General features: G+C 28.9%; 1 protein-coding gene across 1 annotated transcript; it reads left to right on the plus strand.

The window, feature by feature from the left end:
* The first annotated feature begins 1,036 nt into the window (after positions 1 to 1,036).
* Positions 1,037 to 16,507, plus strand: LOC135923810 (mitochondrial import inner membrane translocase subunit Tim17-A-like). Its single transcript, XM_065458759.1, has 6 exons — positions 1,037 to 1,123; positions 1,203 to 1,302; positions 1,410 to 1,473; positions 3,934 to 4,098; positions 14,745 to 14,819; positions 16,227 to 16,507. Exons 1-6 carry the CDS (start codon positions 1,098 to 1,100, stop codon positions 16,313 to 16,315), a joined length of 519 nt encoding a protein of 172 aa, XP_065314831.1. The 5' UTR covers positions 1,037 to 1,097; the 3' UTR covers positions 16,316 to 16,507.
* The last annotated feature ends 5,118 nt before the right edge of the window (positions 16,508 to 21,625 follow it).

The raw sequence follows: 21,625 nt of genomic DNA on the forward strand, positions 1-21,625 counted from the left end.
TGACTTTTTTAAAATTTTTATAACATAATCTAAATTTTTTTTTTTTAAACTAACAATATCTTCTTTTATTTTTTTTAATCTAAAATAAATTACCTTTTTGAAGGTATTATCACAAAATTACTTTTTAAAGTCAATATTAAACATTACATATTAGTTTTTATAGCTAACAATATTTAAAATAAATATTTTAAGGTCTCTTTACATTTTACAAGGGCTTGAGCCACTATGTCCCCCCCCTCCCCTAGTGACGCTACTGAACGGAAAAAAAGATATCTGAAATATGAACCAAATGATGTATATATATATATCAATAGATTGCAAAATTCATTTAATACATTCAAGTGTTTCTACATATGAGCAGCGGACCTATATGTATGGGTACTTTTAATAAATGAATCTTTTAGTTGTATGTATATACTCATTGTAAAAACCATGCTTGGTCTAATTAGAAACATTTCAGGTTGCCCTTTAGAATTTGTTATTTCTCAATAATTAAGGATCTTATGAGTTTATATCAGTAAGGTCATCTGTAGCGTCACTAAAGGAGAGATGCAGGGGCCGAGCCCCTGAAAAATTATAGCCCCTTCAAAATTTTGAAATTTATAAGGTAAATTTGTTAAAAATAAAATTTTGGATATGTAGTTAAAAAAAAGATAATTTTGAATATAATTAAAAAAAGATTTATAGTCCCTTGAGATTGTAAGGGCAAGTGCCCCCTAACTGCCATCTCAATAAAATCGATTGAGTTTATTATAATCCAACCAACAAGTTATCTAGTTCTTACTTTACGGCTTACACATCCTAAAAACCTATTCCTTCTTGTTAACCTTAAAAATTCTACCCATTAATTCATGTCGATCATCCTTTCAGAATCGATACCATTGCGGTCTTCTTTCCTATTTGAGTCCAAAACAAAAATATTACTTTAAATTTATAATTTATATAGTTATATTAAAAATAATATAAATTCTACAATGTTAACCTTAATGTTAATAGTAATTGGTAAACATATGTGTTTATCAAGCACCTGACATATCCTCCATTAATTTATCCATATCTATTTTATTTTGTAGACCGCATCCCTTTAAAAAATTCTTATGGAAGAATATGCTAGAGAGCCATGGTATGGTTTGTTTAAATATTGATTAACCATATTAAAATAAAATAAATCGATGAGATAGATTAAAATAATATTTTTTTAGTCCTTGGAGAATAGTAGATGATTGTGGTGGAGCCTTTACAATGGGAGCTTTAGGTGGGAGTTTATTTCAAGCTATTAAAGGGTTTAGAAATGCGCCTATAGTAATATTTATATATAATGTTAATGAGGTCGAGTTATCGATCTAAATTTGTTTCTTTAAATCATTGCTTAGAATATTTTTTCATAAAAATAAATATTCATATAAAAGGGTTTTAATCGAAGGATGATAGGCTCATTGACAGCTATAAAAGAAAGGGGACCGATAATAGGGGGTAAACATTTTTAATATTTCATTTATTTATAGTCTGAAATAAAATGACATGTATCTTTGTTGATTTTAATATTGTGCTTATAATGCTAACTTTATATAAATTAAATTTTTTTTTATATTACCGTATACTAATGTTTAAATTTATGATAGAGTCAGAGTTCAGAATATATTGTCCAATTTGTAAATTCAATTAAAATCACTTTTAAAGCAATTTAATTGATTTGACACTAAATTTTTTAAAACTGCTTTCCGATTAGTAAACTAGATGCATAATTGTGTTAAATATAAAACCATATGAAAAAATGCCTAATAAATTAAGGAGGATAAAGTGATTTTTGGTCTGAATCCTCATCCTCAATTACTTGGGCTTCCCTTAAAACATTAACAATTCTTATGGGGCTTTTACCATAGATTGGTGAACATCTAATTTAAGCAGATTATACCCAAGTTTAGCCACAAAAATCATAAAAGATTACACATAATCAGTCACTTTTTAATAGCTCTAGCTAATTATATTTTAAATCTGAACTTTCCCCTATTTAAATATATATGGAACAAAAGAAAATATAAAAGATCAAAGAAAAATATTTTTTATTTTATATAAATATTTTAAAACAAATGCAATTTTTTTTGCCAGACTATTTAAATGACTATTATAGCAGTGATCTGCATTGGGCCTAATTTTTCAAGCCTGGCCCTGCCTGAAATTTTTTTAATAAGTTTTGTTGGCCCTGCTCAAACCCAACATTTTTTTAAAAACTTACCGCCTCTGCTTTGCCTGAATTTATTTAAATAAAATTAATTTTTAAAATTACTCAAAATAAAAGATATATTTTATATGGCCTCTAGTTTCTATAAATATATTTGAATACTTTCATTTTACATAAAAAATTCAACATAAAATTGATAAATTTAGATATATTTTAAAAAATTATAAGATTTGACCTGACCTGGCCCAAATTATTTGAAAATATTAGGCCCGACCCAGCCCAAACCCGAATTGTTTTAAAAAAATAGGCCCGTACCTGGCCCGGCACTTTTGCAGATCTCTATATTAGAGACCTTTTTTAAAATAATAAGAGCTATTTATCTCTACTATTTTTGCTAGCTAATACATAGCCAACTGGGTAATATAAACTTAGCGGATTCTCCACCTGTAACATTCACAGAATTGACATTGAAATATATGTCAACCTTTATCAAAACATGTTCAGAGTCTTGATCATATTTCTTTGACTGATAAAAGAAGACCTGAATTGTTAAAGGGAATTTACCTCGTGAACTTCATAGCTATTATTGTTGTTCGATGTGAAATTAGAGCCTATTAAAATTTTCGATGGAATCTTAATGAGAGGGATACCCTAATCAGAGAGATCTGCAAAACTTGGGCCTATTTTTAAATTTTTTTTTGGTTTGGTTAGGGTAACCCTAATATTTTTAAGAAAAATAAATGTGGGCAGGGATTAGCTTAAATTTTTAAATGTAATATTGAATTTTCTGAAATAAATTGATATATTTAAGATAAAATTTTGCAAGAAACAAGGCTCCAATATTTTTTATTTGTAGAATATTATTTTTTATAATTATAAAAATGCTAAATTTTTCTATATTTAAATAAATTTGGGCAATGCTGGGTTGAAAAATTGTTTGTATAAAGAAAATCTATGGGCAAACTTATTTATGGGTTAACTGTTAAAAAAAATTTCATTTTTAGTCTTTTATAAAATTTTTTTGTTTTTTCCAAAAAAAAAAGGATTATTATTATCAAAATCAATCAATTTAAAAGTGTAAATATAATTATCTTGTTCTTGATTTTAAAAATTAAATTCAATATATTTTATAAATTAAGTCAATAAAATTGAGCTTAAAATGATTAATCTTATTAATTTTAAAAAAATTTGCCGCTTTTGCTTCAACCTACCCTCGCTTGTTCTGACATAGCTACCCACTAACTAAAATTCAAATATTAAAGGTAACATTTCAAATTTCTTAGAGGAGACTTTGGACTACTGCTAATATTCGTTCATTTTAGTCAGCGCCCATAAGTTTCTTGGACTTTTTACAGAATCCAATCCACTTGGCACCGGTCTTGTCTTATTTAGAAATCTTGGATGGAGTTAATAATTCATCTAAATTTGGCACAGAAAGATCATAATTTATAACAAGAATCTCTTATCTGAAATTACTAATTTAGAATCCCTTTATATAGAAAATTTTAATTGAATAACTTCTCCGAGGCTGCTGCATACACCTTCAATTATTTTAATATTTCATGAGGAATATAAATTGACTAAGTGCATGGTTTATGAATGATATTTTTTATTTTTAAATTATACATATTGCCTCTGTTAAAAGCACATAAAAATTCAACCCTATACATATACATTATAATTGAATTTATTATATTTTGTAAATTACTTTAAATTAGGTATCTTTATTGATTTTTTAAAAAAAAACATAGGAAATTTCGCCGTGTGGGGCGGTCTCTTTTCTACCATAGATTGTAGTCTTGTTCAAATACGGAAGAAAGAAGACCCCTGGAATTCTATAACGAGCGGAGCGTTGACTGGGGCTATTTTGGCGGTAAGAAATGGGCCTGGACCGATGATTGGGTCCGCGGTAGTAGGTAAACCTTTATTTTTAAAAATATATTATCAAAAAAAAATTAGAATATTTATTTAAATTGTTAATCTGCTGGAGAGGGGGGGGGGGAGAATATTTTGATCAATCAAAAAGTTGAATAGCTGGAAATTCATTTTTCCCTAGCTCATGGGTCAGGCTTTTGTGTATGTGTCTCGAATTCTTAATTATAAAATATTCTATTCATAAATATCATTTTACCATTAAAAATATATTAAATTAAATTTGTGAAAACATTTATAAATTATTATTTTTTTAAAAAACGTAATTATTGGTTTTAGTAGTTATAAGTTATACAATGATGGATATAGGGATGGAACAAATAATGGTATTGGTAGCGTTGTTAAATATCTTGGAGCCGGTTTTAATGGCGAATTCAATATTTTACCCCCCCCCCCCCTCAAAAAAATACGCGAGCTTAAAGAGTTTACTCATAGATGGCACAATAGTTTGGACATATTTTAGTGAAATTTCGAGGCTCAGGCAAATATATTTCTGTCTAAAATATTGAGTTAGCCTTTTTTTAAATCTGCTCAAATTGAGTCGTACACCACTAAGCAGAAGCGCTAATTTATTTTTGTTAAGATTTAATAATCAAAATTAATCTTTATTTTATTGAACAGAATTGTTATTTTTTTTTATAAACATGATTTAACTTAAAATAAAAATCCAATCTATTAAAGGAGTATAAAATTTTAACAAATTAATTTAATTTTACATATTATCAAATGCGAATTTATCTGTTAAATTATTAATTGTAATATATATGAATAATTATCCATTAACGGTAACAACTGAAACAAATAATAATAATATAAACACAAGAGTATAGTTGGGCGTTTACTATATTATTTATCCAGCTAAAAAGTCGGCTAAACTAAGTTTTTAGCCGAAAACTATTGGCCTCGGTGGTTTTCTTAAGAAAGATAGCGGGAAGAGACTAATGTAAATTAAAATGCCTTTAATGTTAACGGATTTTCGCTGGCAAGCGCTTGAAGATTGAGCCAAATTTGGCTATATTCAGCCATTACCCAACTGGCTAAATAATATGACGAACTACTTAGTATAATAATTTACGTAGTCAAAGTATGTACGCCATTTTATAATAGAATTTTATATAAGTTGTTAGTGTGCTAGTCGGATTTTTTAATTATTTTTAATTTACATTGAAATATTAAAAAAATTATTAAAATTTTATATCTTCCGAATATCTCAGGGGAATAAGGTTTACAAGTTATATAATAGAATTTTATGATATATTATACATTAAAATATTTTTAATCAATAAGAAAAATGAATTTTAACATATTATAACTATTATATATAGCGCCATCTATTTTTTTTAAAGTATAAAAATCGCAATATTTTTTTAAATAAATATCCAGCCATGCTAATTGTTGAAGAAATTATTAAAAAAATAGTAAACGGATAATATTTCTTAAAAAAATTAAAAATCGGAGATCATATACATTTCGAAATATTAATTTCAAGTTTTCAACTGACCATAAGATGACCCATATTTTATCAAAAATTAATTTTGATGTTTTCGCCATAATCATCAATTATTAACTTAGCTGTTGATATTATATTCAATATTTGATCATATTTAGTTTTAAATTAAAAACTAATTATTTGACATCAGTAAAAAGCAAAAAAAGACGTTTTTTGGACCTTTAACCCCGATTATCTCCGCTAATATAGTCGCTAATGCGCTAAAATTTTGTTTATAATCTAATGGGAACATATATAACCAGTCTACAACTTTTTATCGAAATTGAAAGGGGTCGGCCGAAAATCTTGATTTTTTTGCTCATTTGACATGGAATAACTCATTTTGGTCATCACCGAAGCCTCCCCTCCCACTTCATTGGCTGAGGGTATCTAGAGGGCTTTGCCAAGTATCGCTTATCTTTATTAAATAGTTTAGAAATGATTTTTTGCAAGAATCGCATATGCTACAGAACCCTCCTACTAAAGTGTTTTTTTTTGTATATAATTCCTTCATAAAGTATATCGCGCCCTCTATCGGGTATATCTTTATCTATATAATTATTGTTTAAATCTCTAACTCCCGTAAAATAGATAATTTACGAATAATGTTCTTGTCATTTTTATTTAGTTTTTTTCTTCTTTCTTACAAAGAATTAATTAGCCGGGGGTTCCAAAAAATGAAATAAATAGTTATAACTCCAATATGTTTATATATTTTATTTAATAAATACATTATATATGTAATTTTATACAGCTGCCATATGATCACTTTCATCTCACTAAACCATAGTGATTGACATCATATTGATGTTTGACATATATATAACATGATTTTTTTCAATTTAATACAGGATCTGGATAGATACTTGTATTTAGATCCTTTAACAACTCTGAAAATTTATATAAGTTAGGTATTTCAAACATGATGGAGTGTATTTCCAGTAAAATCACATTTTCAAATTATAAGAAACGCGCTCAAAAAAATGATTTAAAGTTGAAATTATATAACATTGCAGTGGCGTATCCAGGATTTTTCTATGGGGAGGGGGGGGGGAATATTGACTAAAAAATAATTTAAAAAGCAAGATTTTATAACTTTTATCAAATACAATATTATTAAAAAGTTTATTAAACACTATAACTATAATGTAATTTTTATTTTTCGTGTGGATGTTGCCAGTTCATCTAGAATTTCGTTCGTTGTTGGAACTAAATCTCTATGAATATTTAACATAGCTAATCCATTTAACCGAGATTCTGAAGTAGTGCTTCGTAAAAATGTCTTCAGCCTTCTTAAGTTGAAAATGTCCTTTCATTCGTGCATATTGTAATAGGCAAACATGCAAGAATATAAAATAACTTCAAAATATCGGGAAATTGAGCCAAGATATCTTTACAACGATTTAGTGCATCAATGGCATGCTCAGGTAAAATAGTTAAAAATTCGCTGATTAAATTTATCTCCGAATCAATATCGTACGAATAAAATTTGGCTAAATATTTTATTTTATCAATCGTGCCATGAGAAAATAAAGAGGAATCTTTGGGCAATAAAACTTGAAAATTTCTCCATTTTTTATAAATATTTTTGAATAATGTTAATGTACTCACAAGGAAAGGAAATTTTAAAAAAATTTATCTATAAAAAATAAGTTTTATGTTGGAAAATTGATATTCAAATATTTGTAAAATTTGATTGGGGGGGGGAGTAAAATTTTTATTAGCTTAAAATGATATTTATGAAAACAGTCAAATTTGCAATGGGGGAGGTAATTTTCCCCTTTCCCCCCGCATTGGTTACGCGCCTGTCACATTGCATTGACGCACGCTAACATATACTATATGTAATAAAAAAAATTATAAATTCCATTTGGATCATATTAATATATAATTAATAATTTTACCAGATGATTATAAAAACAAATCATGAAAAAATATCAAAACAATTCCAATGGGAGCATCCCAGAATTGACTTCCATAATCCAAGCTAATCTTTAATTTTATTGAACAAAAATCGGTATTTTTTTTATGTAACATAATTTAACTTAAAATAAAAATCCAATCTATTAAAGAAGTATAAAATTTAATAAACAAATCAATTTAATTTACATATTATCAAATACGAATTTATCTGTTAAATAATAATGTAATATAATTATATATTAATTATCTATTAACGGTAACCAATGTTGGGCAGTCCGAATACTTGTATCTAAGATAGGAGATCTTGAATTTTTTCACATCTGTATTTCTATCTAATTTTTTTTTTGCGGGAAAACTTGCCCAAACCTGGACGTTAACAACCGTAACAAATATTAATATAAACCCATAGGTATAGTTGAGTAATTACTATATTTTTAGCCAGCAAAAAAAGGGCAGCTTTTAGTCGAAAACTATTGGCCCCGGCGTTTTTTTTAAAAAAAAAGGTAGCGGGAAGAAACTAATGTATTAGAACGCCTTAATATTAGCGGATTTTCTAAGGCAATCGCCCGAATATTGAGCGGAATTATGCCGCCATTACCCCCAACTGTACACATACATAAGGCTTGATAATCAAACGAACTACTTAGCGTAATAATTTGCATGGTCAAAGTATGTAGGCCATTTTATCATAGAATTATTTTATATTTTGGTCATCACCGAGACCTCCCCTCCAACTTCATTGGCCGAAGGTATCTAGAGGGTTTTGCCAAGTATCGCTAATCTTTGTTAGATATACAAGAATCACAAATGCTGCAGAACCTACAAATAAGAAGCGTTTTTTTACCAAGATAACTAACTGGCTTCCATAAATTTGTTTCGTTCGTAAAATATATCGTGCCCTCTATCGGGCATATATTTAACTATATTATATTAGTTTTTTGCTTAAATCCTACCGCTTGGTATCGGTTTTTACCTTTAACTCCCCTAGGAAAGATAACCTACGAATAATGTTCTTATCAGTTTTATTTAGTTTTTTTTAAAATCTTCTTTCTTACAAAGAAATAATTACCCGGGGTATAGCTTCAATATGGATATATATTTTATTATAATAAATACAATTATTATATAACCACTTTTGTAGACTTACGGAAAAAATAACTAAAAAAAAACTTTATTCTCTTTTTCTAAAAATCAAAAAATATATTAAAAAAATTTTTTTTTAAGTGAAATAAAAAGTTACATCCAAAAACTTGAGAAAAATATTTTTTATATCAATTCAACATCAGCCATTTTTTAGCAGACGATTTTTTTGCATCGATGACATGCAACAAAGGAGTTGGTTATCATCACTTTCATCTCACTATAGTGATTGACATCATATTGATGTTTGACATGTATAAAATATAATTTTTTCATAAGATGTTTTTTAGATATAAAACTAAATATATAATCTACGAATCTACATTTAAACATTATTTGATTGACATTGGATAATATATAAAGTTATATAATATAATTTATAAAAATACACAATAAATAACAATAGTTATTTATTAAATTTTTTTTAACTCTACAATTTCTAATAGCAGCGGCACAAATAAATTGACAAATGAATAAGTTTTTTTTTTAGAAAAAATAATTTAATAATGATTTTGCCATTTTATTTTTTATGCTTTTTATATCCCGCACATTAATCCTCCTCTCCAATCATAAAATTAAAAATAATATATTTATTCATGATAATGATGACTTGTTAAATTAACGCAACAAAATAAGAATTGAATCCGCTCAAAATTGACTTCTCTTCTCCTTTTAATGGCGATTTCCAGGTTTACCCAGCATGACCAGTTTTCCTTCTGATTTTTCTTTTCCATCTTTGACGGTCCTTGATGATCTATACTTGTAATATTCATTACATCAAGGTGCATCTTATCCAGTCATTTTTGCCTTACGTTACACGTGCCCAAACCATCATAGTATATTTTCTTCGCATTACCATTAGCCTTATCGTGACGGGGGAATGGCAACGTCTTTTGGCGGTTAATGGAGGTCTAAAGGGTTCCTCATGGTCAGGTCTAGAATAGGTTCACCGTCTCCTCGACGGGGTCAGGAAGGTCATTCGATTGTGAAAACTTTGCTACATAATTTCTTAATGATCATAACAAAGCGTGGGCGGGGTACGGCCCAAAATACCCCGTGGGCCTCCTCACCCACCTACGACAAAGATGGGAAACCTGTTGGAACCACGATTCGTGAAAATGAAACATATGACGGCCATAAACGACCTGATAATAAGTGGAGAAACCAGTTTAAGGGGGTAAGAATAAGAGTTGCGACATGCAATGTTGGAAGCATGACTGGAAGTGGTCGATGTATTGCATAGAAGACATATAGAATACAAGAGACTTAGATGAAAAGGTGATGGCGTAAGAACGATTGGCAGGACAAGGGAAAAGTACAAATTTTTCTGGCAAGGTTGTAATGATGGTAAGGCTGACGTTTGGGCTTTGGTTAAAGAGAAATGGGTGGTCAAAGTAATCAAAGTAAGAAGAGATAACCAGATAATGATTATCGAGATGATTTATGGTATAAAGCTCTACAATATTATTTCGGCATATGTTCCTCAGGTTGGAAGAAGTGAAGTGGCACAGTCTAATGGGTGTGACATCGAGATTGACAAATGAAGAGGGGATTATTCTGGCTGGTGATCTGAAAGGACATGTGGGAGCGAGTAGTGAGGATTATGTAGGAGTGCACGGAGAATTAATTACTACCTGAGCCTGAGAAATCCGGAAGGGGAGAGAATTTTAGATTTTAGTGATGCTATGGATATGATTATTTGTAATACAATGTTTAAGAAAGAATCAGAGAAGCTGATGACTTACAAGTCGGGTAGTGCGAAAAGTGCAGTGGATTATTTGTTAGTAAGGTCATGAGATAGGAGTAAAAAATGTGAAAGTGATTCCGGGAGAGGAATGTATTGATCAGCATCGACTAGTTATAGGAGATCTCACTTCTTAAGGTTCCAGGAGCACTAAAAGAAAGTTTGTGCCAAAGCTGAAGGTTTGGAAATTGAAGGAGGAGAGTGCTAGAACTCAATTCAAATAAAATCGCTCAAACCCTAACCCTTAACCCATTGCCAATATCTAAACCACCATTTTCTACCTTATCAGTATTATGTACCTCTTTCTACAAATAAAGGACATTCTTATAACATCACACTTTTCTTTTTCCCCCTGCATCTATTATGCATCCATTTCTGGCATCTGGTGCATTGGATCTAACTTCTATCAACTCATTTTCTACATACACCAGAAGGCCAGTTGCCGGATTCCTCCATCTTTAGATTATCCCCACCAATCATCACCTTTATTACTGCATTCATTTCCAAACCCTTTGCTTCCATAGCACCTTCCATCTACTAATTTTATCCCTCAATTCTTCCTCACTCTTTGTCATTCATTAATACAAAGTCATCTGCATATAATAGCTCCCAGGGAAGTGCTTTACGTTTCTCTAGCCACCACGCCCATTACTAGGATAAATAATAATGGGCTCGGCACTGATCCTTGATGTAGTCCTACCTTCACTTCGCCTTCACGATCTCCATCAACCATCCGTACTGGAGTTTGTGCTCCCACAACATTGCCATCACTGCGGTAACCAACCATTCCTCCACACCTGATTTTCTCAAGGCCCATCTAGTAACATCGCGCGGCACCCTGTCAAGCTATCTCCAAATCAACAAACGCATAATACAGTTTCTTTTCTTTCTCAAGAGACTTCTCCTGTATTTGTCTCACCAGTACAAATTGCATCTGTCGTGCCTTTCCCCGACGTAAAACCAAACTGCACGTCATCAATTTTAATTTGTTCCCTTATTCGCTTGTCTAACACCCTCTCAAATACTTTCATTGCATGTTCCAAGAGTTTAATATCTCTGTAAGACCCCACAATCTAAAGGATCATCTTTCCCCTTGTATACAGGGATAATTATGCAGCATCGCCAATCCTCGGGATCAGTTCCTTACATGACAATTTAAATGGCTAAATTCATTAAGCATTCAATCACTAAATCATCAGAACCTTTAAACAGCTCCGATAACACTCTCATTACGCTGCCTTCCCTTTTTTTCTACTTTTTTTTCGTCCTTGCCAAATTTTCACTCTGGATCTTCTACCTTTTCACGACTAACATCATTATCCCATTCGTTCTCTTAGTTCAAAAGTCCTTCCAGATATTCTTAATGCCACTACTATAAATCACCATTTTTCCTTCTATATTTTCAAACATTTAACATCTACCACATCCTGCCTCTTTTTTGCCATCTGGGACCACATTTCCCATTTCTTAGCAAACTCCTGCCTTTTTTTTATCACTATTTTCTTTACTATTATACCATACTTTGAAGCACCTCCGTTTCTCATCCATAGCTTTCGCTACCTCCGGATTACGCCATCATGTCCCCTTATGTCTTGGCGGTCCTTTTGTCGATCCCCAATGCTATATTGAATTGACATCTAGCACTCTCCTCCTTCAATTTCCAAACCTTCAGCCTTGGCACAAACCTTCTTTTAGTGATCATGGCACCTTTAAGAGTGAGATCTCCTACAACTAGTCGATGCTGATTTATACATTCCTCTCCCGGTATCACTTTCACATTTTTTACTATACATCTATCACATCTCCTTAATAACAAGTAATCCACTGCACTTTTGGTAGTACCATACTTATAAGTCACCAGCTTCTCTGATTCTTTCTCAAACATAGTATTACAGACAATCATATCCATAGCATCACTAAAATCTAAGATCCTCTCCCCTTCCGCATTTCTCGTGCCGTAACCGAATCCTCCATGTACTCCTTCATAACCCTCACTACTCGCTCCCACATGTCCATTCTGATCACCAGCCAGGATAATCCCCTCTTCATTTGCCACTCTCGATTGTCGCCCCCCCCCCCAATTGACTGTCCCAAAATATATCTTTCACTTCTTTCAACCCGAAACGCCAAATCACAACAATATTCGTAACGTCCAATAATAAACGTTTAAACTTTTATGTTATAATCTATAAGCTTACAACGATAGGTAAAAATAAATGTCTATCTATATAGAATAGAGCCAGTGTTGTTAAACAGCTCGTTTTGAGTCGACTTTTAAAAACGGTTAACTCAGTATTTTAGCCAGACGCCTATTGCCTAAGAGATTTCGATATTATATATCTAGACCTTTGTTCCCTTTATGGACAAAATCTTCAGGCTGGCACAATATTTTTGTGGATAAAATATTGAGTTAGGCGTTTTAAAAGACGGCTCAAAACGAGCCGTTTTACAACCACTAGAAGAGACATATATATAAAACACGTTTTTTATCAAAAATAAAAAACTGTTTTTTTCTTTATTTCATTTTTTTACCATTATTTTAAATATTTATTTTTAAAAAAAATATATATATATAAATTTTTAAACTCTGATTTTCCACCATTTTATATTTTGATTCGGTGTTATATTTAATTTATAAATTAGACACGATATTATTTTAATTATTAAATTTGATTGAGCGAATGTCAGCGAATTCTTCGTCTAAAAAAAGTAGCGTTGGCTTTGCTTTTGATTGGTCACTCTATCCTTTCCACCGCTGCGCATCAATATTATTCGCGTTTCGTTTTGTTTTTGTCATTAATTTTCGGCGTATTTTTATCGCTAGAAGTCCAAGTTCCCTTCTATTAGCGCCCGCCATCATAATTTTAGTATTAAAATAAAAAATTCGCTGATTAATAAATAACCGATATGGTGTCCTGGCTGGGTAGTGTTGAAACGGCTTGATTTTTTTTTAATAAATGCGGCCATGGCCACGCCGGGCCATCTTTATTGAAGTTTATCAACTATAATTTATAATCATTATATCATATTTACATTATGTAATATACAGGCTATTAAGTAATCATAAACAATTGAGAAGTAAACAATTAACATAAACAATTGATACAAATCACGTTACCAACCAAGATGGTAGTGGGATGTAATGAATTGGATCTGGGACGAGTTAGTCTTCAGATCATTAATATCCTGTGTAAAGTTCGAGAAGAGTAATTATTCTTTCTCGGTTTCCAGAAAAGGTGACTGAAAGTGTGTGTGTGCCAGTGAGTTCATTCTAAAAGCCTCACATCAGTCCTTGCCTCTTGTTAATATGAGGTTTAGTACCTTTTCTGAAAACTTAAGGGAGACCGTGGGGAAAATTTTTGCGTTAGCTGGTAATGTTACACAATGGAAAATTAATTAAATGAAAATTTTAAAATATAATTTTTCCATTGCGTAAGCCTATTTATATAGGCGAAATTACGCAAATCTGAAGATTTTGCTCATTGATGTCGGGAAGGTTTGTATGTCTATTAACGAAATCTTTAGGCTTGCATATTATATTTGGCTAAAATATTGAGTTAGTCCTTTAGCAACACTAGTCCCTGGGGCGATATAAAAGGAAGTAGCCCATACCGATAGGATGATAATTAACTAAGACGCCATATTTTAAATACCCTCGTATCCTTAGCGTATTCCTTTTTTTGCGCTTATTAATAGGATTTCCCGAGGCGATTATTTATAGGTACGTCCCGTCGCTGTTGCGGAATCTACTATTTTTTAATGGTCCTATAAATAAAAGACCAATCACGTGTTAAAAAAAGGAAATGAAATTACTTACGTTCCCATGGACCAATCACCATCCTTCTTTTTTTCCCACAATTAAGGGAAAGAAATGGAGTTATATAAAATCTATCTTAAAGCCGAGCCTGGCCTTTTTGAAGAAAAAAGGTTTTAGGCCCGAACCTGACATAGCTTTTTTCCAGGGCTCCATTTGGTCCGTCTAAAGGCCGAAAAATATTAAAAATGGTAATCTTGTCTTAAATTTCAATAAGGCAATTGCAGTTACTCATTTTATAATCACTTATTGTGGTAATGCACTCGCGGTAAATATATTAGCGGAAAAGGATTCGCTCTAGTATTTTCGCGATAAGGGCCATTTTTTTCGGAGCGATAAATTTTTGCGCTAATGAATTCGCTCTTATAATATTAAGCGATATTGTTTGCGGAAATAACTTTTCGCCATAATGGAAATACGCGAAATTTACACGCAACCAATTAAAATAGCTCTAAGCTTGAATCCTGCGATTTATATAATAAAAATAATTTATTTTGAAAAAAATATATATAATCTTAAGGTGGTGTGTTATTAGCGCTCATCGAGGGTGTCGGGATCCTGTTCACTCGTTTTTCCGCCGAACAATTCCGCCCAGGTAAATATTACGATATGCGTGGCATTTATAAATCACGTTTTTTTTTATCTCGAATTACTATGCATTTTTTTTTAAGAATGAAATCATAAAATTTTCATTGAAACTCGATAGGAAAAAAAAACAAAAAAAAATGTTTTTTTCTGTTTTTTTAATTTTTTTTTGTAACTATAATACAATCTTTATGATAATCTACCAATATTTTGTTGCAATTTTTCCAGTTTCACAATTGTTTTTTATAATTTGCTCGTTTTACTAATCTTAGTTTTTTTTTAAAATTTTTATTAAAATGATATTTAAACTTTTTTTAAAATGTTTTTTCCCCGTTTTTAATGTTGTAAAAAACATATTTTTATATTTTTTATATTTTCTCTATATATATACACACGAGGGTTTGCCGTTGTATTTCAACAGAACTTCATGTTATTCTTTCATAATATGAGTTTCTGTTCCGAAACAATCTATATAAGTTGTGTTATTGCAAAAAAATAAGAATTTATGTATTATATATACATAAAAAAATAATTTTCGAGAAATTGTAATATCAAGTTAATACAGCTGTTTCTTAAATGTGACATGAGTAAAAACAAAAAATTTAGCATGAACCCAAGCCTAAGTAAATATACTTACATATGGTCGTATGGGGATATGGAATCCGCAAGGATGGATTCGGAATCTCTTGATTTTAAATAATTTACTAAGGGCGATTTTTAGATTTTGAAAATCTTATTTTACACGAATCGTATTTCGGCATGTGTAGAGTACCCAAACCTGTAAATTTTCAAACAATTTTTGCAACGAACTTTAAGAACTACTCCTAAATTTATATTCATTTTCATATGGATTTTTCATATAAATTAATTTTAAAAAAAATATCAAAATTTCTATGACTGAAATAGTCTGAAATTTATGGGGTAAATACCAGAGTTGTTAAAGGATCTAGATACAAGTATCTAGATATAAAAATGTGGTATCTGTATCGGTATCTAGATATTATTTTAGACGATGTATCTGTATCTAGATCCATTTAAAAAGTATCTTTTAACAACTCTGGTAAATACTCTACACATGCTAGAATGCATTTCCGGTTAAATCGGATTTAAAATCAAGAAATTCCGAATCTCCACGGATTCCATATCCCCATACGCATATATATATATTTACATTATAATAAACCCTCAATATCCAGTATTATTATTTATGTTCGAATTGAATGGGAAACAAAATATTTAAAAAAAAAATTTGTATAATACATATTTTGCGCTCTCGTAATACGAGTTTTCTGTTCGAAAACAAACGTATATAAGTGTATTTTGCAATATTGCTGTTTCTTAATGATAAAAAATTTAGTTTGAACATATGGTCTTGAGTAAATATACTTATATATATATTTATATATTAACGTTATAGTAAACCCTCAATCTCCGGACGCTCCTCCACACCCTGGTGGTATGCCAACTTCTCCTTTCTCACATAACGCCAATTATCAAAATATTTAAAACCCTACTTACCTTAATTAAATAATATTTTAAAAACATTTCATGTTTTAAAATGTCACTCAACGTCACGAATTCATTTATTCGTACTTTATAAAAATTATTATTTTTTAATTATATTTCAAATGTGCAAATAATTTAATTTACGCGCGAAAGAGAGAGAAATGATTGTACATAAAAAGCCATGTTTGCATTTTGCATGTAGAAAAATTGTAATTATATAAATAATATTATTATCTTTGTTATGATGAAAAATATTTGTTATATATATGTATATGTATAAAACAATCATTCATATGATTTTTTCTCCTTAAATTTGAAAACCGTAACGAATATTGGTTCGGTCGGTACCTTTAAAAACCGGTTCGAGCTTTATCACGAAGAAAAGAGATATTTTTTTAAAAAAATAATTTTATCGCTATTTCTCTAAAATTAATATTGACTTGAGCCCAGAACCCATCGACAAAAAAAAGGGTCTGGGTTCGGGTCCGGGTTCAGAGGAAACATAAAAATAATGACTCAAAATAAGACTTTTTTTCATTCATTTTTTATTATACTTCAATATATACACATTTATAATTCGAAATGAGATAAATTATATTTTAAATATTTTATTCAATAGCACAATCATGATATCTTCTAAAATATCATTCTTCAGATTTCCACGTAAATTAGTCAACGATGAAAATCCACGTTCTACGCTTACCTAAAATAGATAGTCATTTTTATAATACATAAATTATTGTACTTTTGTCGCCGGTGCCATGACGATTCTAGAAAAGGTATATAATTCTGGATATATTGAAGAATTTTCCTCCCAGAATTTTAAAATGTTTGCATCTCTATTTTTTCTCATAACTTCCGAGAACTTTCTATTAAAGATACAATAGAAATTTTTACTCCTTTTTATCAGATGATAATTTAAATTTTTTTTCTCTATCTAATAGTAAAATTTCCAGATCATCAATATCATTATCATTGTTATCGCTACAACCAGTAGATATTGTTGTAACCACCAATGTATTGTAAATAATAGAGTTTTGGTTATGACATAAATCTTCAAGATGGTCTATAGCCAATTTTTTTTTGCTCACTACTTAATAAAACCTGATATCGCGGGTCTAAATATATCGAAGCATATACAACACTATTTTCTAAATATTGTTTCTCTCTTATTTTCGTATTTTCTAATACTTCATTTGAAAAAGACTTGTTAATCTCCCTAACTCTAATCGACATCTTAACCATATGCCATAAAAATCCGATAAACATAATTGTTCAGCTTGCACTCTTAATGTTGTTATTTTTAAAGGAACTAGCACACTAGTAAGCTCTTTTACTTGATTCCAATCATCTTCTGACAAAATGATTTCACATGCTCCTATGATAAAATCATTACAGAAATCTTTCAAACTTAATAATCGCTCTAGCATCACACACATAGAGGACCAACGTGTTGTGCAATCTAAAATTGCCATTTACCTTTTCATGGATTTTAATATTCTAACAATTGTGGGAGCTCTTAAATATTTTACAACATCTCTTATTATAGTTTTAAAGTGACTATTTTTTATGGAGATTCCACGAACGAAAAAAATTAATAAAATTATAAAAATTTTATATTATTTTTTAAAAATTATAAAAATTTTATATTATTATTTTAAAAAATTAATAAAATTATAAAAATTTTATATTATTTTTTAAAAATTATATTTTTACATTAATTTAAAAAAAATAAATTGTAAGTTAAAAATTTTTAACACCCTGAACTCTTAGACCCTCCACTTTTTAAAAGGGTCCGGGTTCAGCCAAAATACGAGGGTCCAGGAGGGTTCAGTGTCCGGATTCACATCCCTGCTTGAGCCTTTTTATACAAATTAAAATATTTTTCAAGATTTTCTTCTCTTAAATTTGTTTCTGTAAGAAGGAAAATCTTATGACCTGAGAACTCTTTTTTGGCGAAAATCTTGTGGATTTCGATAGCACTTAGAGACAATCGCTACAACTTGATTTTATTCGAATTACCGTAGAAAATTAACAAATATTTTTTGATTAAGCAATAATCACTTTTTTTTGATTATTTTTATGATAAATGTAAATTTATTTTTAATAATCTAAATATATTGTAAATACCGTAGAAAAATAAAATAAGTCCAGATATAACAATTATATAATTTAATGCAATAATCACAAATATTTTTGATTAAAAATTAATCACTAATTTTTTTTGATTATTTTTAGGATAAAATATATTTTTATACTCTATATTGTATGTAATGTAAATAAGAAATATTATTGATTAATATAATTAATAAGCTTTGGATTCTTGGGTAAAGAATTATGAGTCTTCATAGTGGAATAGTAAAATTTCCTTCTTCACGATTAATTCTTTTTAACCCTAGTAATAGAAATTAATAATAAATTTAAGTAGAATTAGCATATTATATTTATTCTATCTTTAAAATGGGGTATAGTAAATTTTCAATAATATATAAATTGGTCACGAAATTATATTGTTTATTTAAACTAAAACTATCCATAATATTATTTGAATATCAAAATGACTTGATTTAAAAATAACGAATTATTTACATATTTTTACCTGAAAACCTATGTTTTTTAATGGCACCACCTTAAAATTTTCCAATAAAATTATAATTTGACAAAATAAATTAAATTTATGAAAATTATTTAAGGTATATTTTAAAGTAAAATTTTAATGAGAATAAAATTAATTTAATATTTTTGTTATTTATTTATCCTTTAATTTAAACAATAGTTTTTTTTGCTTCTAAATTTACTTTTTATTAAATATCGATATTGGTTATAATGTAAATAAATATTATATATGTCGAGCTAATAATATGAGATCATAAAAATATTTTGCAATAAAACCACTGCATACCTCGTTTTACTTTATCATCCATAGCAGGTGTCGATGTTTCTGCAATCAGATTTCAATAAAATAAAGTATAATATAAGAGATACATTTCATCAAATGAGTCAGAAAATAGAGGCGAGGCAAATTTGTGGGAAGGAAATAATGTTTTAAAAACTACCAACTTAATATTTTATCCAGAAAAGTATTACGCAACCCTGAAGATTTTTTTATTATAGATGGCATAAAGGCTTGGAAATCTAAAAATCTCGAGGCTATATTTTTTTTGACTAAAATATGTAAGTTAGTCGTTTTTAAAAAAATCAATTCACATAGAGCCTTTTAACAACAACTAGTAGGAAACATAACCTAATAGAAAGATTACGATGAAAGTGATTAGAGTGAAATAATTTGGGTAATTTTGTGCCGAAAAATGTTAATAGGCTTGTGAGAAAATAAAGTAAAGAAACAAAACATAATTAGAAAAATTAACTAAACTAAGGGTATGTCCAAAGTCAAAAAAATTCATATTTTAAAATTATATGGTCCGATTTAATTTTGAATATTTTAACAATTGCCTCTTATTTTTTTTCAAGAGATAAAAGCCTTAGTATTATTTAATACAGTTGAAATATTTGACAATCTAAAATGCTAGAATTAGAAAAAGGTGTCAAAATAAAATAATATATTTGCAAAAATTTTTTTTAAAATAAATTAGTTATTTTTTTTGATTTTGGGCATATACCTTACAAATGACATTTATATATTTATTTATTACTTTATATTTTAAATTAAATTATGTAATATAATATACCATTCACTATATTGGACGCATCTTAAAATAATTACAAAAAAATATATAGATTATGTCGTCAAAAATATTAAAAATTTTCAATTAAAAAAAAATAGATTGCCAATTATATTGGATTTGGAGAATATTACCAAAATATATTATAATTTTTAACATGATGGGAAACCAATTTTGAAAATAGTATGATTAGAGTTAAAATCATATTTTATCTTGGAAATATTAGACTTATTTTAAAATGACAATATAATTTGGAACTATTAAAATACCGCATTTAACAATAAATCCAATCGATGTAAGCTTATTGTATCTAAACGAATTATCATAATATAGGGTCAACAAACCAGTATTTCATCGGTGTTTGAAGGTTTAAAAACCACAAAAAATAGTTGGAAATTTTTTAAAAATTTATCAAAATAGATTTCGCATAGTAAAAACATTTTAAATAAAAATAGTGTTGTCTTCTTCTGATCCTTTACATATCTTAAAATTTTTATATGTCTTGCGTGAGATTAGTCATGTTAAACGGTTCATTTTGAGCCGATTTTTAAAAACGGCTAACTCAATAATTCATCCATAAAAATATTACTCAAGCCTGAAGATTTTGTTCATAGAAGGAACAAAGGTCTAGACATTTATTATAGAAATTTCGAGGCTTAGGGAAATATTTTTCTGGCTAAAATATTGAATTACCCGTTTTTAAAAATCGGTTCAAAACGAGCCGTCACTACTTGCGATTATGTTATCATGATTTTGATTCAATTGTATTATTAAAAATAATCTAAAGTATATTAATGTTTATAATGTAATAATATATAAGATTCCGATATCTTTGTTTCTAATAAGATTATATATAAACAAAAAAAATTTAAATTTTTTTTATCACCGTCAAATTTCTGAGGTTGAGCGTCACCTATAAATTAATATCATTTTAACTTTAGGCATTGTGGTTATAATAAATGTGCTCATATTGGAATTAATAAAAATAAAAATGTGATAAGAAAGGTAATAGAAAATAAATTTTCGTTTTAGAAATAAAAATATTAGAATTGACAACACTCGTATTTAGATTATTATTAATTCGTTGACGAAAAAAAAAAGTTATCGTTAAAATATAACCTCATATAAGCTCAAGATTTAGTAATTTCTCTACAGCGAAAAAGGCTTAACCCGATAATACAAAATTGATCTGTAAATTACTGAGATATTTAAAAATATCTTAGGACAAAGTTTTGATACCTAATGCTAAACGTGAATCAGGCAAAAGAACTTTTTTTTAGGTCTAAGCAAGAGTCGAATAAATACTTATAATAGTTAATAATATATTTTATGAAATACATTTTATATGTTTTTGAATTTTGATTATTATATTTCTAAATAATGATCTCGTAAACTAATTTAATATTGCTAAAAAAAGAAACAAACTGATTTATTCAAAAATTAAATGTTAAAAATTTATAAAAAAATTACCTTGGTAATATACAGCTTAATGAATATAAAAGTATAATATATAAATTATTAATATACACATAGATATATATATTTAATCTATTATATAGGAATAATATAAACATTTAAAAGATATAAATTATATAATGGCCATGTCTGTCTTTCTTTCTTTCTTTCT

Source organism: Gordionus sp. m RMFG-2023, chromosome 2 (genome assembly GCF_954871325.1).
Source record: "Gordionus sp. m RMFG-2023 chromosome 2, tfGorSpeb1-WG-v2, whole genome shotgun sequence".
Classification (NCBI taxonomy): Eukaryota; Metazoa; Nematomorpha; class Gordioida; order Chordodea; family Parachordodidae; genus Gordionus; species Gordionus sp. m RMFG-2023.